We start from the raw sequence: 26,175 nt of genomic DNA on the forward strand, positions 1-26,175 counted from the left end.
AGTGAGCCCAGATTGTACCACTGCACTCCAACCTGGGTGACAGACCAAGACTCTCTCTCAAAAAGAAATTCTTTTTAATAAATAAAAATGGACATTTCTGGCCAGGGGCAGTGGATCACACCTGTAATCCCAGCACTTTGGGAGGCCAAGGCGGTCAGATCACGAGGTCAGGAGTTCAAGACCAGTCTGGCCAACATGGCGAAACCCCATCTCTACTAAAATACAAAAATTAGCAGGGTGTGGTGGTGGCAGACACCTGTAATCACAGCTACTTGGGAGGCTGAGGCAGGAGAATCACTTCAACCCGGGAGGCGGAGATCGCAGCGTGCCAAGATTGTGCCATTGCACTCCAGCCTGGGTGACAAGAGCAAGACTCTGTCTCAAAAAAAAAAGACATTTCTAAACATTAATATTAACTCTATTTATACAGTCTATGAAATTATAAAACTACAGTTTAATTTGGAAATGCAATTAGGAATTACTTGGATAGGAAATGATACACAAAATTCATTCATCTAGTAACAGAATTGGAAATTCAATTCCACAAGTATAAACTTAACACCTATCACATATAATGGTGTTTAAAGCCTATTATGTGCAAGTCTTTTTAGGGACTCAAAGATAAGTGGGAAATTATCTCTGTCATTGTAGGAACTTTGTTCTTTAGTCATTCATTGATAAACTGAAGTAACAGCTTCTACTAGTCAGTTATATCTTGGGTTTATTTTTGTTTTTTAATAATCTGTCTTCTCTCTCTCTTTGAAAGGGTGCCAAAGAATTTTTAGTACCATCCAGGGAACCTGGAAAGTTTTATTCTCTCCCTCAGAGTCCTCAACAGTTTAAGCAACTTTTGATGGTTGGTGGTTTCGACAGGTGAGCTTTTTTTTATGGTAGCAGTTGTCAGAGAAGGAAAAGAGAAAAACAAAGGGAAAAAAGGAAACACAAAATCCTCTCTGTTCTCAAGAGAAGGATAGAAAATTTTTGAGAGTTTGGAGAATACTTATAAAATACCCTCATAATTCGTAATAATCCTTTATTAAAGGTTTATTGGGTGGCCACCACGTACAAAGCTCTGTGCTAGTAGATGTGAGAAGGGATTTAAACAACAACAACAAAAAGAACAGGTTCTGCTCTCAAGGTGTTAAGGCTAGTAAGCCAGAACAGGATAATGTATAAAACCAACTGTGATATAAACCAAATGTAAATGTATTGAGATTTGCAAATTAGGTATTAAGAGCTTTAAAATTACATTGTTTGAGGAAATTTAGAAAACTTTGTGAGCTTGACCTTTGAGGACAGAGCTACATTTCAGCAGTTGAAGATGAGAGTTGGAATGGCATAGCACAGAAAGTCTCATGTGTATCCATGGTACAGTAAGTATTTCACTTTGGTCAAAGCAAAAGAATATATATGAAGAAGCATGGACTAAAAAAATGTTTTAATAAAAAGAACTGGCATGGACTGATTTGCATGCCAGTCTAATGTACAAACATCCAGAGATGCCAGTGTTTATTTTGAAAACAATATTAGAACAACTTCTCATAGGTCAGCTGTATATCTAATTCTATTAAAGTGTCATAAAAAATAAAAGTATTTCTTACTTTTTTTTTTTTTTGAGACAGAGTCTTGCTCTGTCACCCAAGCTGGAGTGCAATGGCGTGATCTCGGCTCACTGCAACCTCTGCCTCCCAGGTTGAAGTGATTCTCCTGCCTTCGCCTCCCGAGTATCTAAGATTACAGGTGCACACCACCGCGCCCGGCTAATTTTTGTATTTTTAGTAGAGACAGGGTTTCACCATGTTGGCCAGGCTGGTTGTGAATGCCTGACCTTGCAATCTGCCCGCCTCGGCCTCCCAAAGTGCTGGGATTACAGGCATGAGCCACCATGGCTGGCCCTTCTTACATTTTTTAAGTATCATTGTTTTATAACTTGCATTGCCTTAAACTTTTGGGAAAAAGTGTGTATGTCTTCCTAGAATCATGACTCTATTAATGCTATTTCTCAATTGTAGATATTTTCAGGTTGCCCGATGTTATCGAGATGAAGGTTCAAGACCAGACAGACAGCCTGAATTTACTCAGGTACAAAGTTATATTCACTTGTTTCTTAAAATTCAGGCTTACAATTTTGAAAATAGTTTTTTTTTTTGTTTTTTGTTTGTTTGTTTGTTTGTTTTGAGACAGAGTCTTGCTCTGTCACCTAGGCTGGAGTGCAGTTGCGTGATCTCAGCCCACTGCAAGCTCTGCCTCCCGGGTTCACACCATCCTCCTGCCTCAGCCTCCTGAGTAGCTGGGATTACAGGCACACACTGCCACGCCTGGCTAATTTTTTGTATTTTTAGTAGAGACAGGGTTTCACCGTGTTCACCAGGATGGTGTCTATCTCCTGACCTTGTGATCCACCCGCCTCGGCCTCCCAAAGTGCTGGCGATTACAGGCATAAGCCACTGCGCACAGCCTAAAATAGTATTTTCAAGACCAGTGCAGTATTAATACTTTACTTCTCATTACATTTTATCCATCAGATAGTTAATTAAACTCACCTGCAGTTGAGAAACTATTCAGTTTTTTAATCCATTGCATGTGTCCTTTTTTGAATTTTTTTCTTTCCTTGGATAGCACAGGGGCCACACTGTCATTCCAATTTTAGTATATGTGCTGCCAAAGCGAGCATGTGTCCTTTTCATAAAGAATGTGGTCAGCAACTAAGGAATGCCAGAAATTCCTAAAGTGTTCTAATGTTCATGATAAAGTCCTTAAGTCATGTTCTAATGTTCATGATAAAACCCTTAAAACAAATCTCTTATATATTAAGAACGAATAATTTTATATATTGATATTTTAATCTAATATGTGGACTTACCAAAGCTATTATGATTTGCTTTCTGTATAATAGCATTTTATTTTATTTTTATTTTTATTTTTATTTTTTTTGAGACAGAGTCTTGCTCTGTCTCCCAGGCTGGAGTGCAGTGGCACAATCTTGGCTCACTTCAGCCTTTACCTCCCGGGTTCAAGCAATTCAACTGCCTCAGCCTCCCAAGTAGCTGGGACTACAGGTGCGTGCCACCATGTCTGGCTAATTTTTTGTGTTTTTATTAGAGACGGGGTTTCACCATGTTGGCCAGGATGGTCTCGATCTCCTGACCTCGTGATCTGCCTGCCTCGGCCTCCCAAAGTGCTGGGTTTACAGGCGTGAGCCACCATACCTGGCCAAAAGCATTTTAATCGTGTTGAAGTGAAAAAATTATGAGCTTTGGAGTTGGACAGACCTGGGATCAGATGTAGCTTTGCTGCTTACTAATTGCACATACGCAAATAAGTAACTTAGTTCTCTGAGCCTTCAGCCATGCAATAGTTGTGAGAACTAAACAAGTTAATGTATGTAAGGCCATTAGCACAGTGTCTGACATAAAAGAGATGTACAATAATATTTATACTCTCCGCATGTATTATTTGTGTGCAAAATTCTATAGTAACTTGAAAGCAGAAAAATATATAAACGTGTATATACTGTGGCTAAATTAGTTTCCATATGTTACTTTGGTTTCAGATTGACATAGAGATGTCTTTTGTAGACCAGACTGGGATCCAGAGTTTAATTGAGGGTTTGCTCCAATATTCCTGGCCCAATGACAAAGATCCTGTGGTTGTTCCTTTTCCCACTGTGACTTTTACTGAGGCGCTGGCCACCTATGGAACTGATAAACCTGACACTCGCTTTGGCATGAAGGTACTTATCTTCACTTTTCTAGGACTCTGTCCCCAAATAATCCTGCAGTCTTTTTAAACCACTTTGAAATTGACAAGTGTTACACACTGTTAGAGGATATTTTTGTGACCTTGTTACCTTTGTTGTTACAGAGCTAGAGCAAGAGAGAATAATAGCATGTTAGCAATACAGTGCTTTCTATCTATCATGTTCCAAGATCCATTTCCAAGAGCAACATTCTTGCTATGAAGTTTTTATTACTTGCAAGTTATTGATTATATGGATATGAATGGTAACTTGAAAGAAAAAAATAGCTATTCTTTCCTTTTCAGTTTTTTTTAAAGCCAAGGAGTTACTAAGTTGTATTTGAATACAATGTTTATTCAAATTATTAATATCTGTAAGTATTTAAGGCAGGGGTAGAATTTATATAGAACAGTTTCATTACCAGACCTCTACTTGTTTGATCTTAAACAGCAATATCCCTTGATCCCCATAATGCTGGTGACATTTCTATATCTCACTTCTCAGTGCATGTTCTTTAGAAATTGAGTCCTGCCTGGTCTGTGAATAGTCAGTGCTCAATTCTTAGAATGAAAAAAATACAATACACAAAAAGTCATAACTACCAACTTATAGCTGCCAACTCAACTACTTCTTGTTTCTTCGTTTGTAATATGGAATAGTGGTTCTTTTTTTATTTTTTTTGAGACGGAGTCTTGCGCTGTTGCCCAGGCTGGAGTGCAGTGGTGAGATCTTGGCTCACTGCAACTTCCACCTCCTGGGTTCAAGTGATTCTCCTGCCTCAGCCTCTCGAGTAGCTGGGACTACAGGTGTGTACCACCACACTGGCTAATTTTTGTATTTTTAGTAGAGATGGGGTTTTGCCATGTTGGCCAGACTGACCTCCTGACCTCAGGTGATCTGCCCACCTCAGCCTCCCAAAGTGCTGAGATTATAGCGTGAGCCTCTGTACCAAGCCTGGAATCTTAATCTGGTTCTTAAATCAGGCTGCTTAGGTTAAATTCTGGCTCTGCCACTTACTAGCTATGCCATCTTGGGCAAGTTCCTTATTTCTGTGTCTTGGTTTCATCTATGAAATAGGGATAATAAAGAGTGCTAACCTCATAGTTTCATGCAGATTAAATGAATGAGTATATGTAAAACACTGGTCATATTGCTTAACCCATGGTAAACACTCTTTGAATGTAGTCTATAAATGTTAAATTATCAAGATCTATTCTCTTCTTTAAAATCTTGTTTGTAAAATGTTTTCAGATAAAAATTACTTCATATTTAGTTATCTCTTTTTGTTACCCATTTTCCAGATTATAGATATCAGTGATGTGTTCAGAAACACAGAGATTGGATTTCTTCAAGATGCACTTAGTAAGCCCCATGGAACTGTGAAAGCCATATGTATCCCTGAAGGAGCAGTAAGTGAAGTATAGTTCTGTGTTTCTCTAGAATGTATGCTTTGGAAGTAACTTTGTTCAATACTGTCATATTTAAACTTCAGAAAGAACAAGTCTTTTTAAATAAAAATAGGTATTTTTGCTGGGCGTGGTGACTCACGCCTGTAATCCTAGCACTTTGGGAGGCCAAGGTGGGTGGATCACTTGAGGTCAGGAGTTCAAGACCAGTCTGGCCAACATGGTGAAACCCCATCTCTACTAAAAAATTAGTCAGGCGTGGTGGCAGGTGCCTGTAATCCCAGCTACTTGGGAGGCTGAGGCAGGAGAATTACTTGAACCTGGGAGGCGGAGGTTGCAGTGAGCTGAGATCACACCATTGCACTCCAGCCTGGGCAACAAGAGCAAAACTCTAAAAAAAAAAAAAAATAGGTATTTTTATACAGAGTCTAAAAGTGTTTCTAAAAGTAGAGAACAATAAAATCTTATGAATGTGAGTTTACATTCCAGATCCAGGGTGTTTTTCTCCTCCCCCCCTTTTAAACGGTGCTATCAGCCAGGCATAGTAGCTCATGGCTATAATGCCAACACTGTGGGAGGCCAAGGCAGGAGAATTGCTTAAGCTCAGGAGTTCAAGACCAGCCTGGGGAACACAGACCTCGTCTCTACAAAAATTACCTGGCGTGGTGGCTCACACCTGTAGTCCCAGCTATTCGGGAGGCTGAGGTCGAAGGATCACTTGAGGCAAAGAGTTCAAGGCTGCAGTGAGCCATGATTGTGCCACTGCATTCTAACCTGGATAATAGAGCAAGACTCTGTCTCAAAAATAAGTAATAGGCCGGGTGCGGTGGCTCACGCCTGTAATCCCAGCACTTTGGGAGGCCGAGACGGGCAGATCACGAGGTCGGGAGATGGAGACCACCCTGGCTAACACGGTGAAACCCCGGCTCTACTAAAAGTACAAAAAATAGCCAGGCGCGGTGGCGGGCACCTGTAGTCCCAGCTATTCGGGAGGCTGAGGCAGGAGAATGGCGTGAACCCAGGAGGCGGAGCTTGCAGTGAGTGGAGATCACGCCACTGCACTCCAGCCTGGGCGACAGAGAGAGACTCTGTCTCAAAAAAAATAAAATAAAATAAGTAATAAACGATGCTATGTAGTACTCCTGTACTTCATTGTAGATACTGTGTGAGCATAAAATAATAGGTAGTATTCTGCCTGCAGCCTCAGTTGTCTATCTCTTAGCCCTGTATCAGCGCCAGCATGGCCATTGCATGTTGATTCTTGATCTTCTGAGAGTTCTCATCTAAATTGCATTAATAACAGGGAAATAAAAGGAGATGGAGCTAAAAAAGCAAAAAGGAAGGGGAAGAGGGGGTAGAAGAGAGAGAGAGAATGGTTGGGCTGAGCAAGCATTGACTAAAGCAATGGTACACACTTCTTTTCTGTAGGTAGTACATCTGCTTTAAAAGTAATTTCATAAGAAGCATTCCAGTTATATTTTAAATAAGATTGTGATTTTGAAAGTCTATACTCATTTGGATACGTAAGCAGTATATTCAGAATGGAGTAAGAACTCAGTCTCATTACTTTCTTTTTTTTTTTTTTTAGACGGAGTCTTGCTCTGTCGCCCAGGCTGGAGTGCAGCGCTGCAATCTTGGCTCACTGCAACCTCCGCCTCCCGGGTTCAAGCGATTCTCCTGCCTTAGCCTCCTGAGTAGCTGGGACTACAGGCACATGCCACCACGCCTGGCTAAGTTTTCTTTGTATTTTTAGTAGAGATAGAGTTTCACCATGTTAGCCAGGATGGTCTCAAACTCCTGACCTGAGGTAATCCACCCACCTCAGCCTCCCAAAGTGCTGGGATTACAGGTGTGAGCCACCATGCCTGGCCTCTCATTACTTTTTATTTACTTCATATATCCAGTAAAATGTAATTTATTCTCATGCTGGGCACGGTGGCCCACGCCTGTAATCCCAGCACTTTGGGAGGCCAAGGCAAAACCCTGTCTCTACTAAAAATAAAAAAATTAGCTGGGCATTGTGGTGGGTGCCTGTAATCTCAGCTACCTGGGGGGCTGAGGCAGTAGAATCACTTGAGCCCAATAGGCAGAGGCTGCAGTGAGCACGAGATCACACCACTGCACTCCAGCCTGCATGACAGAGCAACACTCCATCTTAAAAAAAAAAAGTAATTTATTGTGCATACTATAGTCCAGGCATAAGAAATATGTTCACGTAAGCTCAGTATGATATTTTGCCTATTATTATGTACACCATTTCAAGTTTGTCTGTTCTTTCTCAAGTACATATAAGAACTGCAGGAGTGTGGATCATGTTTTCATCTTTTTATACCTCCCATACCTAGTTAAATGCCGCATGAATATAGTTAATGATGCATGGCTTATGGTAGAAATAAGATGATTAAAATATGATTTCACAAATCACATGGTTTATTGCCATACAAAGAAAATTTTTTCTTAGGTTCACGATGCTTAAAAGAGAGAGAATAAGAGCCAGGCGCGGTGGCTCACACCTGTAATCCTAGCACTTTGGGAAGCTGAGACAGGCGGATCACGAGGTCAGGAGATCAAGAGCAGCCTGGCCAATACGATCTGTACTAAAAATTTTGGTACGTCTGTACTAAAAATATAAAAATTTAGCCAGGTGTGGTGGCAGGCACCTGTAGTTCCAGCTACTCAGGAGGCTGAGGCAGGAGAATCGCTTGACCCCTGGAGGCAGAGGTTGCAGGGATCCGAGATCACATCACTGCACTCCAGCCTGGGCAACAGAGTGAGACTCCGTCTCAAAAAAAAAAAAAAAAAAAGAGAGAATAACATGAATAATCCTCACAGGGAAAACAGTAGCTGAGGTGTATTAATGACATAGCGAGTGAGTTCCAAAATTATTAAAGTCCACTTGCTCTATTAGGATGGAAGTAGTCCTCTGGGGAAAGTAAAGTCTAATTAAAGTTTGAGGTGTACTCTTTTTTTTTTTTTTTTTTTGCGACGGAGTCTCGCTCTGTTGTCCAGGCTGGAGTGCAGTGGCCGGATCTCAGCTCACTGCAAGCTCCGCCTCCCGGGTTCACGCCATTCTCCTGCCTCAGCCTCCCGAGTAGCTGGGACTACAGGCGCCCGCCACCTCGCCTGGCTAGTTTTTTGTAATTTTTAGTAGAGACAGGGTTTCACCGTGTTAGCCCGGATGGTCTCGATCTCCTGACCTCGTGATCCGCCCGTCTCGGCCTCCCAAAGTGCTAGGATTACAGGCTTGAGCCACCGCGCCCGGCCTGAGGTGTACTCTTATATGAGCAGTTCTTGGGAGAAGCTGGTTTGACCACCACAGTACAGACTACACCTAAGGTCCCTCGATGCTAGAGGGCAGTGCCAGTGTGGGTGGGCAAGGCTTCGGAGATTAGCTCCAAGGCTAACGGTGTCACCCATCTCTTGGCTGTAGGAGAAGCAGTTGACAGAGTATATCCCGTCACAGCATGTGCTATCAAAGTATCTGCGGAACTCTTAAGTTTATCTGTATTTTTGAAGTCCAGTAGTTGAGGTCAGTAATTCACACATGGGTATTATGATAAGGTTTGAGGTAACATTCCTGGGGGGAAGAGGGAGTTGACTCCAAGTTCTCACATAGGGAATCTGATAAGACATCATGCTCTCAAAGGCAGGGGGAATACACCCCAAAACATCAAACTGTGTAAGTGTTTGGATCACTTCCAAGTTATGTAACATGATAACCATAATGTCTCATTTGAAAGACATTGAGGCCGGGCGCGGTGGCTCAAGCCTGTAATCCCAGCACTTTGGGAGGCCGAGACGGGCGGATCACGAGGTCAGGAGATCGAGACCATCCTGGCTAACACGGTGAAACCCCGTCTCTACTAAAAAATACAAAAAACTAGCCGGGCGACGTGGCGGGCTCCTGTAGTCCCAGCTACTTGGGAGGCTGAGGCAGGAGAATGGCGTAAACCCAGGAGGCGGGGCTTGCAGTGAGCTGAGATCCGGCCACTGCACTCCAGCCTGGGCGGCAGAGCGAGACTCCGTCTCAAAAAAAAAAAAAAAAAAAAAAAGAAAGACATTGAGATAATTTCAAAAAAGATAGAATTTTAAGAAACCTCAAATAATCAAATTCTGAATCCTTTTATTGATCTGAAAGTTTTCTTTCACAATTCAGTTGTAGACATTCATGTTGAACATTTATCCTGCATATTAGATATAAAGGGTCTTCTGTGGAATACATTCACAGCTATTTGCAATAAGAGCTGCATGCCCAGGGCGGTGGCTCACACCTGTAATCCCAGCACTTTGGGAGGCCAAGGCGGGCAGATCACATGACATCAGGAGTTCAAGACCAGCCTGGTCAACATAGTGAAACCCCATCTCTACTAAAAATACAAAAATTAGCTGGGTGTGGTGGCGGGCACCTGTAATCCCAGCTACTTGGGAGGCTGAGGCAGAAGAATCGCTTGAACCTGGGAGGTGAAGTTTTCAGTGAGCTGAGATCACGCCACTGTACTCCAGCCTGGGTGACAGAGCTAGACTCCATCGCAAAAAAAAATTTTTTTAAGTTGCATAACTGGAAAAAATAAGCACTGTAACAAGCTTTAAAAATGTGTCATTTGGTAGCAGAAATTGATTTTTTTTTTTTTTTTTGAGGCAGAATCTCACTTTGTTACCCAGGCTGGAGTGCAGTGGCACAGTCTCGGCTCACTGCAGCCTCTGCCTCCTGCATTCAAGTGATTCTCCTGCCTCAACCTCCCGAGTAGCTGGGATTACAGGCATCTGCCATCACACCCAACTAATTTTTGTATTTTTAGTAGAGACGGGGTTTCACCATGTTGGTCAGGCTGGTTTTGAACTCCCAACTTTCAAGCAATCCACCCATCTCGGCCTCCCAAAGTGCTGGGATTACAGGCATGAGCCACCGTGCCCAGCCCAGATATTGAATTTTTATTAAATCTTAACTATCGTAATAGGAAGACACAAAATATATTTGTTTGTCATTTGATCACATAACCATGTTTATGAAGCTAAGTGTCATAATGACAAGTTTACTTTGATCTTTCTTTCATCAGAAATACTTAAAAAGGAAAGACATTGAATCCATCAGAAAATTTGCAGCTGACCATTTTAATCAGGTAAGGAGTTAATTAGAGTGGTTTTTTTCCTTATAGAGATTCAGTATTTTTAACTATTATTAACTAAACTATCATTATCATTAGTTTTAAGCATCTTGTTATTTCAGATCATTCTTCTGCCTTTATTTATTTTTTATTTTATTTATATATTTATTTTGGAGATGTGGTCTTATTCTGTCGCCCAGGCTGGAGTGGTGGTGCCATAATAGCTCACTGCTGCCTTGATTTCTTAGGCTCAAGCAATGCTCCTGCCTCTCTCTCAAGTAGCTAGGACTACAGGCTCAGGCCACCATGCTGCCCTGTTGCACCCCTAGTCCCAGCTACTTAGGAGGCTGAGGTGGGAGAATCACCTGAGCCTGGTGTTTGAGGCTACAGTGAGCTAAGATTGTGCCACTGCACTCTAACCTGGGCATCAGAGCAAGATTCCATCTTGGAAAAAAAAAATTGGCCAAGCACAGTGGCTCATGCCTGTAATCCCAGCACTTTGGGAGGCCGAAGCAGACGGATCAGAAGGTCAGGAGATCAAGACCATCCTGGCTAACACGGTGAAACCCCGTCTCTACCAAAAATACAAAAAAATTAGCCGGGCATGGTGGCAGGGGCCTATAGTCCCAGATACTTAGGAGGCTGAGGCAGGAGAACGGCATGAACCTGGGAGGCAGAGTTTACAGTGAGCTGAGATTGGGCCACTGCACTCCAGCCTGGGCGACAGAGCAAGACTCTATCTCAAAAAAAAAAGCAAAAACTTAGCCAGGTGTGGTGGTGCACACTTGTAATCCCAGCTACTTTGAGAAGCTGATGCAGGAGAATCACTTGAACACAGGAGGTGGAGGTTGCAGTGAGCTGAGATCACACCACTGTACTCCAGCCTGGGCCACAGTCTCTAAATAAATAAACAAATATTAACTGGGCATAGTAGCACATGTCTGTCTGTAGTCCCAGCTACTTGGGAGACTAGGCAGGAGACTCATAAGCCCAGGAGTTCAAGGTTGCAGTGAGCTATGATCATGCCACTGCATTCTAGCCTGGGTGACAGAGTGAGACCCTATCTCAAAAAAAAAAGAAAGGATCCAGGCACGGGAGCACATACCTGTAATCTAGCACTTTGGGAGCCCAAGGTGGGAGTATCACTGGAGCCCAGAAGTCTGAGACCAGCCTGGACAACATAGTGAGACCTCGTCTACAAAAAGCAGAAAAGAAATTAGCTGGGCATGGTGGCATCCCAACTACTTGAGAGGCTGAGGTGGGAGGATCACTTGAGCCCAGGAGATGGAGGCTACAGTAAGCTGTGTTCACGCCACTGCACTCCAGCCTGGGTGACACAGTGAGACCCTGTCTCAAAAAAAACGGAAAGAATCTTAGGTATGATAACAGGAATAAAATGAAACCATATGGGAGTAATTAAATAAAGTATGATATAATCAAAGGAATTAATATTAAAGTTCCTTTTTAAAATCTTGTTTTCTAAGACTTAATAGACGAATAATGCTCTTATAATGATATGTAAGAAAAGGAGGCTATAGAATTATATTTATACTGGTTATAACCATGTAAAAACATTATATTTGTATCTTGAAAATGGACTACCTACCTCTACCACCATTTCCCAAGCCTCATACTTCAAGCACAAAGAACAATAAGTAGATTTTTATATAAGAAAAAAAGATTAGGATAGTGGTTTCCAAAATGGATTGAGACAAAATCAGAAAAGTCAGGGCAATATAACAAGCTTTTCATAAAGTTAAACAAATTTAAAGAACTATCCTTTATTTCTCTGTTGGTGGTGGGGGGAGCAGGGGGATGAAATATGCCTTTTCTTTATAAAATTAAAAATTGGCAACCCTGTATCTTCCAATTTTGTTTATTTTTATTTTATTAGTGTATAAAATCTGCATCTAAGAACCATAGGACCAGGAAATAAGCCTGAAGGTTAACTTTGGCAGCCTTCAGTTGATGGGACTATTATTACATTTTCTTCTTTCATTGTTCTCTTTCTTCTTCTTTTTCCTTCCTAATTTCCTGAACTTTTATGTAAGAAATGGGTACTACTACTACTATTTTTATTAATGTTTTTAACTTGATTTGGCTTCTAATTGCTTTTAGAAGATCTTACATGTTTTTAGCAACATTTGGCATAGACATGGTTCAAAAAATAAAGAAGCATTAATGATGAAATGCAATAATCATTTGCTCTAGCCTGCTGCATCCATCCTAGTATTCTGCCAGAGTATCTGTGTTTTTGGAAATATCTCTACATACTTTTTTCTTTTTACTTAATTCATTTAAACCTTGTTAACTTCCTGTGATGAGAGATAAGGCTCACATAAACAGACCTCACCTAGTTACTCTGTACCTTCTGCTCAGCTGTCTTTCTGAACCTTTTCTTCATTCTTTTGAGTTGAAGTAACTCATCCTGGATCCCAGGTTTTCCTCTTTCTTTTTTGTGTTGGAGTATGTAGTCAAGTAACTTCCTAAGAAAGCATGTGAGAGATCAACTTACTGAGTTCTTACAAAATGTCTTTATATTTAAAACCTCATACTTGATTAATAATAATTTGGCTTAGTACAAAATTTTGAATTGACAGCCATATCATCTTAGAAGAGTGCTGTCCAATAAAACTTTCTGTAATGATGGAAACGTTTTATGTCTGCATTGTTCAGTATAGTTGTTGCTAGCCAATGCAGCTAGTGAGCACTTGAAACAGGATAGTACAACTAAAGGGCTGAACTTTTTACTTTATTTCATTTTAATTAATTTTTTTTTTTTTTTTTTTGAGACGGAGTCTCGCTCTGTCGCCCAGGCTGGAGTGCAGTGGCCGGATCTCAGCTCACTACAAGCTCTGCCTCCCGGGTTCACGCCATTCTCCCGCCTCAGCCTCCGAGTAGCTGGGACTACAGGCGCCCGCCACCGCGCCCGGCTAGTTTTTTGTATTTTTAGTAGAGACGGGGTTTCACCGTGTTAGCCAGGAGGGTCTCGATCTCCTGACCTCGTGATCCGCCCACCTCGGCCTCCCAAAGTGCTGGGATTACAGGCTTGAGCCACCGCGCCCGGCCTTAATTAATTTAAATGTACATAGCCACAGTGCATCACTAGACAGCACAGCTTTAGAACATTTAAGGCATTGCTTTACTTTCTTCTCCCATGTATTGCTACTGATGAGAAGTCTGATGCTCTGATGCTTGTGTGAATTTACTCCATTATAGCAGACCTGATTTTTTCTCTTTGGAAGCTTTTTGCCTTCTGATTCTTTATGTTCGGAAATTTCAGAGTTTGTTTGCCTTTTTATCATTTTTCATTCAATGTGTTACACACTTGAAGAGCCCTTTCAGTATGAAGGTTTATGTCTTTTTATGTGTAGAAAATTCTTTTATTATCTAACTATTTTGACCTCATCATTTTTTCTAGCCTCTTTTTGGAATTTCTACTAGTTGTATGTTGAACCAATTTAACCTCTTTTCTTTGGCATGTCATTTTTCACCATTTTCTTTGTCTTGTTCTATTTTCCTGGAGATTTCTTCAAGTCTTTTGTTGAATTTTTTTTTTTTTTTAAATTTCCCAGTAGCTTTTTTCACTGCATCTTATTCTGGTTTTATTCATAAAATATCTTTTTGAGTACCTTTGAGGATTCAAGTTCTCTTTTGGTCCCTAACTTATGTTTTCTCTGGGACTAATTTTTTGGGTTTATCTTGGTCTTTTTTTTTTTTTTTTTTTTAAATGCTGCAGTGTTTCTTCAGTGTGCAGTGATTGTTGGTTATCTGTACATATTCAAGAATGGGGCATTTTAAAAGCTGGTTGGGGCCAGGTGCAGTGACTCACGCCTGTAATCCCAGCACTTTGGGAGGCCAAGGCAGGCAGATCGCTTGAAGTCAGGAGTTTGAGACCAGCCTAGCCAACATAGTGAAACCCTGTCTCTACTAAAAATGCAAAAATTAGCCGGGCATGGTGGCACACATCTGTAATCCTAGCAACTAGGGAGGCTGAGGCAGGAGAATTGGTTGAACCTGGGAGGCAGACTGCAGTGAGCCAAGATCAGGCCACTGCACTCCAGCATGGGTGACAGAGCGAGACTCCATCTCAAAAAGAAAAAAAGCTGGTTGGAAGTGCGAGATCCTTAAAGAGGCTTTGTAAATGGTTAGGTTTAGTTTAGCATGAGCAGCAAGGCCACTGTCTGTTATCCTAGGCACTCAAGGCTTAAGAGTCCTGAGCCTCTCCAGAATTCTGCAGGGTAAAATCAGTTCCTTCTTGTGCTGAGGCCGCCTCCATTGTTCTTTATGCCAGACCTTCCTGCACCTTGCTTCTTTAATTATTCCTACTCAGTTCACTTGCAATCTGCCAAAAATTCACAGAAATCCGTCATCTGCTATTATTCTCCATTCTTCATCCCCTCTCCCTTTTTTTCATTATGTTGAAATGATTTTTTTTTTTTTTTTTTTTTGAGTCTCACTCTGTCACCCAGGCTGGAGTGCAATGGCCCAATCTCAGCTCACTGCAGCCTCTACCTTCCAGGCTCAAGTGATTCTCATGCCCCAGCTTCCTGAGTAGCTAGGATTACAGACGCATACAACTGGCACAGCTAATTTTTGTATTTTTAGTAGAGACAGGGTTTCACCATGTTGGCCAGGCTGGTGTTGAACTCCTGGCCTCAAGTAATCCACCCACCTCAGCCTCCCAAAGTGCTGAGACTGCAGGCATGAGCGACTGTGCACTTTATAAAATTCCCTTAGTATCATTTTGAATGGGTTCAGGGAGATAATCTCTTTTAAATTCTCTTCTATTGGGAACCAGATATCTTTGTACTATAAGAAGATAAATTAATCCCACTGTTTAAAAAACAAACAAACAGGGCCGGATGCGGTGGCTCACGCCTGTAATCCCAGCACTTTGGCAGGCCGAGGCGGGCGGATCACAAGGTCAGGAGATCGAGACCACGGTGAAACCCCGTCTCTACTAAAAATACAAAAAAAAGTTAGCCGGCGCCGCGGCGGGCGCCTGTAGTCCCAGCTACTCGGGAGGCTGAGGCAGGAGAATGGCGGGAACCCGGGAGGCGGAGCTTGCAGTGAGCCGAGATAGCGCCACTGCACTCCAGCCTGGTGGACTGAGCGAGACTCCGTCTCAAAACAAACAAACAAAAAAACATGAATATGTCTTTTTCTTTTACACAGGAAATCTTACCTGTATTCCTTAACGCCAATAGAAACTGGAATTCTCCAGTTGCTAACTTCATAATGGAATCGCAAAGACTGGAATTAATAAGACTAATGGACACCCAAGAGGAAGATGTGGTCCTACTAACTGCTGGAGAGCACAATAAAGCAGTAAGAAAAATTACTTGCAACCATCAGTGCTGTTGATGCTGAACAATGCCTTACTCTCCTATGTATATAGTATATGTTTGAACTATAGACTGTTAATTTATAAAATGAAGCTGCTCTGCATAAATCTTTTTTTTTTTTTTTTTTTTTTTAAGAGACAGAGGTTTGCTCTGTTGTCCAGGCTGGAGTGCAGTGGTGCGGATCTTGGCTTACTGCAACCTCCACCTCCCCGATTCTAGAGATTCTCCTGCTTCAGCCTCCTGAGTAGCTGGGATTACAGGCGCACACTGCCACACCTAATTTTTTGTATTTTGGTAGAGACGGGGTTTCACTGTGTTGCCCAGACTGGTCTCGAACTCCTCAGCTTAAGCAATCCACCCGCCTTAGCCTCCCAAAGTGCTAGGATTACAGGCATGAGCCACCGCGCCCAGCCTGCATAAATCTTATAGTACTTTATAATGCGCTGTATAAAAACTAAGGGTTGACTGGGCATGGTGGCTCACACCTATGATCCCAGCACTTTGGGAGACCGAGGTGGGCTGATCACCTGAAGTCAGGAGTTCGAGACCAGCCTGGTCAACGTGGTGAAACCTCATCTCTACTAAAAATACAAAAATTAGCCGGGCATGGTGGCGGGCTAATTTTTGTATTTTGTAGTCCCAGCTACTCGGGAGACTGAGGCAGGAGAATGACCTGAACCTGGGAGGCGGAGGTTGCAGTGAGCCGAGATGGTGCCACTGCACTCCAGCCTGGCCAACAGAGCCAAACTCTGTCTCAAAAAAACAACAACAACAACAACAAAAAAAAAAAACTAAGGATTTTTTTCATTAGCTACCAGCCTCCATTGGCATTACTTTTTTAAATAGATTAGACCTGACTCTAATTAGAAAAGCCACTTAGATTAAGGGGTAGTGAAATTAGTCATATAATCATGAAAAAATATTTTCAGAGTCAAGATTTCACAAATGAAGAAAATTAGGAGTCTCAAACTTTTGTACATAATACATTCCTAAATTGTGGAAGGACAGATCCCACCACTGGAGAGCTGGTGGGCTGGCAGACACCCCTGGACCAACTTGGTCAAAGTGGGCCCCTTTTTCCTCAAGAATAGCAGCTGTAGGTGGTGAGTGCCATCATGCACTGGCTGAGTCATGAGTCTTCAGGGGATATGGAAGACTGAATTAGCTTTAGGAATCTTTGTAAAATATAGAAAAGTATAGCACAAAGTCAAACGTGAATATTTAAAAAGTACTGTAAAGATCAAGCATGATATAAATTTATTTTTCACTTTAGTATATAGTTTTTTCCAAATGATAGTGTGTCTAACTAGTACTTCATCAAGTTCTTTCTTCGAATCTGTATTTTTATTTCATTGTTTCTTACAAAGAAAAAGTTTCAGAGTTCATCTTCAAAGCTAAATGTAATCCCCGTCTCCCATTCCCCTACAATAGTAAACTGAAGAAAGCTATTTATTTCCAAATTTTATTATGAATGCATTTCTTAAAAAAGAACATGGGATTTTGTTCTAAACTGATTTGATTATTAAACATTCTCTTGGTATGAACTAAACAAGCTGGTGTTTCATTCTCAGGAAGTTATAGGTCTGATTCCCACAAGGCCCTCCTTGAAAGAGAGCTAGAAACCAGACTTTTGAGGAATAACATGAACGTTCTGAAAATGTCACAATGAGGGTCCCTTATGTAGACATAAATGTAAGATAGAATGGGCTGCAAGATAACACCCTATCATGTCTCTAGGTATATGTCACTGTTCTAACCAGCTGTCCTTTCTCAGGGAAGTCCTGCACCTCATAGGTAGCACTTATTAAGCACTTAGTATTTGCCAAGCCCTGTTCTAAGCACTTTGTATATATTAACTCATTTAATCCTCATGCCAACCCTATGAAAGAAGTTCTGATACTGTTGCTATTTTAAAAATAAGAGAAGTGAGGCACACAGCTTAAAATTTTGCTCACAGTCACATAGCTAGGAAGTGGAGGAGCTGGATTTCTAACCCATGAATACAGTGGCACAATCTGGGCTCACTGTAACCTCCGCCTCCTCCCAGGTTCAAGCGATTTTCCTGCCTCAGCCTCCTGAGTAGCTGGGATTACAGATGCACGCCACCACGCCTGGCTAATTTTTGTATTTTTAGTAGAGACGGGGTTTCACCATGTTGGTCTGGCTGATCTCGGACTCCTGACCTTGTGATCCGCCCACCTCGGCCTCCCAAAGTGCTGGGACTACAGGTGTCAGCCACTGCACCCGGCCACACTCTTAAATGGACCTCTAATCCGCATTACCTGTAGTGATAGCCAGCCTTCACTGAACATTAACAGTGTGCCAGACACTTACCAACTCCTTCAAGAGAAGTGAGGAATAATCAGAACAACTACCACTCACATACCTTTTCAGGTCCTGCACCTTATGTCCATTATCTCACTTAAGCTTCATAGCAGTCTTTTGGAGTTGATATTTTTATCTCCATTTTACAATGAAAAAGGGTACAGAGAAGTTCGTAATCAGCCACACTGAGATTCAGACCCAGGTCTATGAAGTGCTGTTCCCTGCGCTCTTAATCACCGAGTTATTCGGTACTCACCCAATTAGTTGCGTCTGATGATTGTTCTCAACCTTGTTGCAATCAGACTCCTCCTCAGATCATTGTGTCCTGAGAGGCAAAGGGCATCCTGTTAATTGGCTAATCCTTTCCTAGAGAATGGCCTGGCTTCGGAATCCAGGCTGTGTCTTTTCCTGCCTGCTCTGTAAAGAAGTTAACTCAATGTTTATGTCTTCTGTTTGCAGTGCTCTTTGTTGGGAAAATTACGACTGGAATGTGCTGACCTTCTAGAAACAAGAGGAATGGTGCTCCGTGACCCCACTCTGTTCTCTTTTCTTTGGGTGGTAGATTTCCCACTCTTCCTCCCCAAGGAGGAAAATCCCAGAGAGCTGGAATCAGCCCACCACCCATTTACTGCTCCCCACCCCAGTGACATACACCTCCTGTACACTGAGCCCAAAAAGGTATATCTATACTTCCAAATTAAAAGGAAATGTGTATATAAAGGCAAAGATCTTCAGTCTTCAAGGTCTGATGAAAGATAGGACCCAGTTCTGGAAGCTCCAGAAGAAATTGTGGAGTTGAGTTAGTAGTTAATACATTGTCTTTAAGAATCTACAGGGTCTTTAACCTGTACAACAAAAAACCAGACATTTTCTCTAACATAAAGTCTCTGTGAATCTTCTAGGCCCGTAGCCAACACTATGACTTGGTTTTAAATGGCAATGAAATAGGAGGTGGTTCGATTCGAATTCACAATGCAGAGCTACAGCGTTATATCCTGGCAACTTTACTAAAGGTAACAAACATCATCTGCTGTCCTGGGCTTATTTTTTTACCAGAATATTTTTCAGTTTTGAGTTGTTGTTGTTGTTTGCTTGTTTTGTTTTTGAGACATTCTGTCACCCAGGCAGGTGTCCACTGGTACATTCATAGCTCACTGCAGTCTCAATCTCCTGCGCTTAAGACATCCTCCCACCTCAGCCTCCCAAGTAGCTGTGACTACAGGCACATGCCACCATGCCTGGCTGATTTTTTAAATTTTTTGAAGAGAGAAGTTTTCCCTATGTTGCTCACACTGCTCTCAAACTCCTGCCCTCAAGCAGTCCTAGCTCAGCCTCCCAAAGTGCTGGGATTACAGGCATGAACCACTGCATCTGACTTAAATCGGCCTATTTTATTAAACATTTGTTATGAATGGAGGATTCACAAGATACCAAATAGCATCAGCTATCTCTACCTTAAATGTAGGACTTGGAAAAGTAAATAATATTAAAAGTAAATAATAATATTAAATGCTTAAATAGTATGTGATACATAGCACTATTAAACAGCACTATTTAAGTATACTAATTAATAGTGCATATTAAATACCCTTATTATAATAGAGCAGATAAATATCCTTCTTCTGCCCACTCTAAAGATGAGATTTACTGAGGCAACTTACTTAACTTGCCAAAGCGACAGTACAAAAGTAAGCAGAGTCAGGATTTGAATCCAGGTAGGGTGGCTCTTAAGCCCATGCTCCTAACCACTACCCTGCTTTAAAAAACCATGCAGCTTGAAAAAAATAAAAATCAAATCAAATGAAAACCATGCAGTCTGAAGTAACTAAAAATGTTGATAATGTTAAAGAGACGTTTGAAAAGATTTTATATCACTTAATTAGATACTACTTTAGCTATATTTAAGGCAGGGATATATTTTAGTGATAATGGAGTAATCAGGATTTTTTTTTTTTTTTGAGACGGAGTCTCGCTGTGTAGCCCAGGCTGGAGTGCAGTGGCCCGATCTCGGCTCACTGCAAGCTCCGCCTCCCGGGTTCCCGCCATTCTCCTGCCTCAGCCTCCGAGTAGCTGGAACTACAGGCGCCTGCCACCGCGCCCGGCTAGTTTTTTGTATTTTTAGTAGAGACGGGGTTTCACCGTGTTAGCCAGGAGGGTCTCGATCTCCTGACCTCGTGATCCGCCCCGCCTCAGCCTCCCAAAGTGCTGGGATTACAGGTGTGAGCCACCTCACCCAGCCGGAATCTGTTAACTTTTCTTCTGCCAAGTCAAAGCCTCCAATCACCCGTTGGGTTTTGTGTGTTTGTTTGTTTTTAAAAAGATATCGAGTCTCACTCTGTCACCTAGGCTAGAGTGCAATGGCATGATCATAACTCAGTGTAGCCTCAAACTCCTGGGATCAAGAGATCCTCCTGCCCAGCCCAGCTTCCAGTCAGCAGTTTTCAGCCTTTTTCATTCCTCTCATTGTCAAACTTTTCAAGAGTCAGTAAGATTACTTTTTTTTTTTTTTGAGACAGTCTCACTCTGTCACCCAGACTGGAGTGCAGTGGCGTGATCTTGATTCACTGCAACCTCCGCCTCCCAGGTTCAAGTGATTCTCTTGCCTTAGCCTCCTGAGTGGCTGGGACTACAGGCACACACCATCACGCCCAGCTTTTTTTTTTTTTTTTTTTTTGGTATTTTTAGTAGAGACAGGGTTTTGCATGTTGGCCAGGCTAGTCTTGAACCCCCAATCTCAGGTGATCTGCCTGCATCGGCCTCCCAAAGTGCTGAGATTACAAGTGTGAGCCACTGCACTTGGCCTAGAATACATTACTTCTGTTGCTTCCCTAAACAGTGGTTCTCAGCCCTGCTGCACCTTACAATCAAATCACCTGGAAAGCATTAAAAAAAAACACTGATGCCTTGGCTACACATCAGACCAACTGAACAAAAAAAGTTCTAAGCATGAGGCTTTGGCCTCTGTTTATTTGAAGCTTCCCACTTGATCCTGATTTGTAGCCTGGCTGGAGAACCATTTCCAAACACACTTTCAACATTTCTACACATACTGCCCCACAAAAGTTACTCACAAAATCACCAAATCCAGTGTCCTGTTCTTGGCCCTTAAGCTCTCCTTCCTCCCAGCAGCATCTGACAATGTTGCCCACTTAGTAATGCTCTCTTCCCTTGGTCTCAGTGACAGGAGAGTTTCCTGCTTTTCATCTCCACGTCCTCTTTTGGTCTCACTCTGTTTGCATTGTGAATACAGTAAAAGCTGCATTTACTGAACACCAGGCATTTTTGTACATGTTATAATCATCTATGACTTGTCTTTTTCCCTTGCTAACCTGTAAATCACTTAAGGTAATTTTTTTCTTGACACTTTTCCAGTAAGTTTTTATTACTGGTTAAGTCAGGTTTAGGTGTTTTAAAACTCAACTTTGTTTCCCCTTTATCATCTAAGCCTAGATGGTGACACTTAGTGGACCTTCAAAATATATTTACACTGAATTATCTTCTGACTTTCAGGAGGATGTGAAAATGCTCTCCCATCTGCTCCAGGCTTTAGATTACGGGGCACCCCCTCATGGAGGAATTGCCTTAGGTAAACAACTTTTCCTTTTATAAGCTAAACTGAATTCCATTGCACTGTCTCAAATTCAGGTTCTCAGTTTGTGTTGGTAGAGGTGGAGGGATGAGTCCAAGAGTTCTATGAGTATGTAAGTTTCTGTTGAAATTTCAGTAATATATTTTTTAAATATATCTTAACAGTTATAAAGATATAATTTAACTGATAATTTGCATTTGAAAGATCATTAATAGCTTAAAACTGCAGATCTTAAGTCAATATTGTTCAAATCCCATGGCCTCACAGATGCACTCATTGGAGTCTGGAAAGCATTGCTCCATAATGTTCAGCTTGTATGAAAACAGGAATATGCCAGTGTCCTTCTGATTGCCACAGTTACTCACTTTGCTTGTTTTGTCAAAGCAAGGAAGAGTAAGAAATTCTAGAAAGCTCACCTAGATTGTAGGCCCCAATCATAGAGACTTCCTTCTGTGTTTATGGAGTTCCCTGCCAAGCACCAAATATGTTGTTGAATCTGTTTTAGGGCCCTTAGTAAGCCTTTGCTAGGAACGCTAATCACTGTGACAATCCAAGTCGCATGTGAACATTAGTCCTGAATACTTTTCCAGAATGAGATAGAAAAGAACCTCTCAAACAAGCAAAAGGTCTCTAAAAAGGTAGGGAACTATGGTTGACTAGTTTGTTAAATATTCTTATTTAAAAGTTCTCTACAAGTTTTACAGAAAACTAAGTTATTTCCAACATTAGATTACATTTCTCATGTTATCTTTGTATTTTACTTACAGGGTTAGACAGACTGATATGCCTTGTCACTGGATCTCCAAGCATCAGAGATGTCATAGCCTTCCCAAAGTCCTTTCAGGGACATGACCTCATGAGCAATGCCCCAGATTCTATCCCTCCTGAGGAACTGAAGCCCTATCATATCCAAGTCTCCTGGCCAACAGACTCCAAAGCAGAAAGAGCTCATTGAGTCATGCATACCATCCAAAAAGTTGAGCTTTTAGGTTTTGTATACTATGCAGGAAGTTAAGCTTTTAGGTTTTGTCCTCTTTGCTTCCCCAAGGCTAAAATCAGATCTAGAGTTCTGCCACAAGTCTGACAATCAAGTCTTTAGATGGAAGGAATCCAGGCAACATTCTTCGCCACAATGAAGAAACAGAAGATACCCAATTTTGACTCGATCTCATGCATCATTCGGATTTTTTTTGGTTAGGACTTTTTTTTGAAGTTCCTTTTTACGTAGGTGTGAAAGATGGTTCTTTGCTGGAATAATATAGTGGTTTAGTGTTTTCAAATCATGTTTTTCATACCCAGATAGTAGATTATTCACTTACGACAGAGGTAATGAGACCATGTGTGAAATGTGGGAAAATGCTTGCCCCTGTAAACTAGTGAGTTGATAAGAGCGTTTGCTTCATCATCCTTATCAAGAGAATCATATAAATTAAGCTTTATAATGACATTTCAACCATCAACATAATGAGGAGTAGCATAATATTTTATAATAATGCAGAAAACATCACTGAAATGAGAGTCACAAATTTTTTTTCAGCCTGAGCAAGTTACGTAAACCTCTCTTAGCCTCCCTTCCTGCTAATGTGTAAAATACATACTTGCCCTGGCTACCTCACAGGGCTTTTATTGCTGGAATCAGAGGAGATAACATATATGGAAGATAAAGTGAATAAAAGTACTCTGAAAAACTATAAAGCATTCCAGAAATGTGAGATTATCTTATACATCCATAAGTAGGTAGATATAGCTCTATATATTTAGCTTCAGATTAAACAAAACTGACATCAATAGTAAAAGTCATTTTACTTATCAATTTTCTGTTTACATTTTTAGTTTTAAAGATATTATTGGCCGGGAGTGGTGGCTCACACCTGTAATCCCAGCACTTTGGGAGACCGAGGTGGGTGGATCACTTGAGGTCAGGAGTTCAACACCAGCCTGGCCAACATAGTGAAACCCTGTGTCTACTAAAAACACAAAAATTAGCTGGGCATGGTGGCGCATGCCTGTAATCCCAGCTACTCGGGAGGCTGAGGTGTGAGGTTTGTTTGAACCTGGGAGATGGAGGTTGCAGTGAGCCAAGATGGTGCCACTGCACTTCAGCCTGGGTGACAGAGCAAGACTCCATCTCAAAAAAAAAGGTAACAAAGATGTTATTAATCACTGAACACTATTTTCTCTCAATTATAAGTAATTGAAAATTCTAATCCACCTTAGATTAACCTCAAATGTGCAAAAAAGTGAACACCAAAACTCATTGTGATTTTAAGTTCTAATCATACACATAAAAGTTTTAATAATAATTATAAAATGAGGCTGGGTGCAGTGGCTCATGCCTGTAATCCCAGCACTTTGGGAGACTGAGGCACATGGATCACAAGGTCAAGAGATCGAGACTATCCTGGCCAACATGGTGAAACCCATCTCTACTAAAAATACAAAAATTAGCCAGGCATGGTAGCGCATGCCTGTAGTCCCAGCTACTCAGGAGGCTGAGGCAGGAGACTCATTTGAACCCAGGAGGCAGAGGTTGCAGTGAGCCGAGGTCACGCCACTGCACTCCAGGCTGGCAACAGAACAAGACTCCATTTCAAAAAAATATATAAAATGAGAACAAGGTCTTGATCAGTGATTTTGAAATTGTTTTCTTCTACTCAGTCTTCACTTCTGCCTTGAAATTCTTTTGATTTGTAACTTTTTTCTTTTTTTTTTTTGAGACGGAGTCTCACTCTGTTGCCCAGGTTAGAGTGCAGTGGCGCCATCTTGGCTCACTGCAACCCCTGCCTCCTGGGTTCAAGTGATTCTCCTGCCTCAGCCTATTTAATTAATTAATTATTGATTTAATGATTTTAAAAAGTTTAATTCATTTTAAAATAACCCGTTACATGTTAACACAAATAGCAAGTTTTTATTTTATTTTAGACAGTCTCACTCTGTTCGCCAGGCTGGAGTGCAGTGGTGCGATCTCAGCTCACTTCAACCTCCACCTCCAAGGTTCAGGCAGTTTTCCTGCCTCAGCCTCCTGAATAGTTGGGACCACAGGTGGCCGCCACCACGCCTGGCTAATTTTTGTATTTTTAGTAGAGATGGGGTTTTGCCATGTTGGCCAGGCTGGTCTCAAGCTCCTGGCCTCAGGTGATCTGCCTGCCTCAGCCTCCCAAAGTGCTGGGATTACAAAGGCGTGAGCCATATTCAGCCATGTTTCTGTTTTAAAAATAAGTATTTTCAAAAAAAAAAAAAAAATAGAAGAGTAACATTGTTTTGTATTTCTGCAAATATTTTTTATTTCTGGCTTAATAGAAGACACGAGATTCTGATATCTGCTTCTGTATCCCATCTGTTGTTATATGCTGTTTTGGTTGAAGTATATGAAGAAAATCTCGCCCCACTCAAATATAAAGTTGGAAAAGGGAGTATTTTAATAGCTTTCTCTGATAATTATGGATATTCTCTTTGATACCACACCAAAATATGACAAGTAGTAGAGTTCCTTAAAGGTTAGTTGCAGTGTGGATTCTGAAATCATATTGATGAGCTTTTCTAAAGTCCATTGGTGTACCTTATATTTAAATAGAACTTTTACCTATGTGTGATATTTGTAACACCAGTCCAGTCATTGATCATTTGGAAAATATTGGTTCACTGAGTTATGCAAATCTTCCAAATGTTGACACGTTTTGATATACAATGTCTAAAATAAAATACCATTAATTAATATTACCACCAATCTCATTACAAAAGTCTTTAAAGTCTGAGGAAGCTATAAGGCACAGAGGTGTATACAAGCCTTCCAAAATTTTAAGTTTCATTTGGAAGCTTGAGTTTTATCATTGGCAACAAATACCATCAGTTTTTTCCAAGCTTACTTGTTCTTTTTTGAGTAAATCTCTGCCAAAATTACTCCTAAAATATGAGTAATTTGTCAGATTTGTTTCAACTAAAAATGTTCTGTGAAAAAAGCTAATTCAGCTTGTATCTCAAACAATTGTAACTACTTTTTCTAGGGGAAAAAAATATCTAGAAATCCATACTTTGTGGCAGACGTGCTTCATGCATACTTCCCATTTTGTCACACAGCATATCAAAATAACGCGTACTCAAGATTTACTAACAACTAAAATTCCAAAACTGCTAAACAACAGAATGCTGAATAAGGTAATCCAATTTTTTAATATTTTATTTTATTTGAGACAACATCTCACCCTGTCACCCAGGCTGAAGTCCAGTGGTGTGAACACAGCTCACTGCAGCCTCAACTTCCTGGGCTCAAGCAATCGTCCCACCTGTCTCATGAGTGGCTGGGACTACAGGCATGCACCGTCATGCCTGGCTTTTTTTTTTTTTTAATTGTAGAGACAGGGTCTCATTATGTTGCCCAGGCCGGTCTTGAACTCCTGGACTTAAGCAATCCCCCCCGCCTTGGTTTCCCAAAGCGCTGGGATTACAGGCGTGAGCCACTACATACAACTTAAATCTTTTAATATGCCCGTCAAAGTTTTCTGATTCAGAAAATCACACATATATAAAAGGGAGAACAAGAGGCTGGATGTGGTGGCTCACGCCTGTAATCCCAGCACTTTGGGAGGCTAGGTGGGCAGATCACAAGGTCAGGAGTTCAAGACCAGCCTGGCCAACATGGTGAAACCCCCTCTCTACTAAAAAT

General features: G+C 41.4%; 1 protein-coding gene across 1 annotated transcript in view; it reads left to right on the forward strand.

The window, feature by feature from the left end:
- The window catches only part of DARS2 (aspartyl-tRNA synthetase 2, mitochondrial), a 34,841-nt gene extending 11,520 nt beyond the window's left edge, over nt 1-23,321 (forward strand). Inside the window, exons 8-17 of the mRNA XM_033200627.1 lie at nt 767-873; nt 2,013-2,082; nt 3,554-3,733; nt 5,041-5,148; nt 10,203-10,265; nt 15,429-15,581; nt 18,383-18,601; nt 18,826-18,936; nt 21,434-21,509; nt 22,280-23,321. Of these exons, the coding sequence (XP_033056518.1) occupies nt 767-873; nt 2,013-2,082; nt 3,554-3,733; nt 5,041-5,148; nt 10,203-10,265; nt 15,429-15,581; nt 18,383-18,601; nt 18,826-18,936; nt 21,434-21,509; nt 22,280-22,467 (1,275 nt within the window). The 3' untranslated portion in view covers nt 22,468-23,321. The remainder of the gene's footprint in view (nt 1-766; nt 874-2,012; nt 2,083-3,553; nt 3,734-5,040; nt 5,149-10,202; nt 10,266-15,428; nt 15,582-18,382; nt 18,602-18,825; nt 18,937-21,433; nt 21,510-22,279) is intronic.
- Nucleotides 23,322-26,175: the final 2,854 nt, after the last annotated feature.

The sequence above is a fragment of the Trachypithecus francoisi genome, unplaced genomic scaffold (genome assembly GCF_009764315.1).
Source record: "Trachypithecus francoisi isolate TF-2019V2 unplaced genomic scaffold, Tfra_2.0 Lachesis_group5, whole genome shotgun sequence".
Classification (NCBI taxonomy): domain Eukaryota; kingdom Metazoa; phylum Chordata; class Mammalia; order Primates; family Cercopithecidae; genus Trachypithecus; species Trachypithecus francoisi.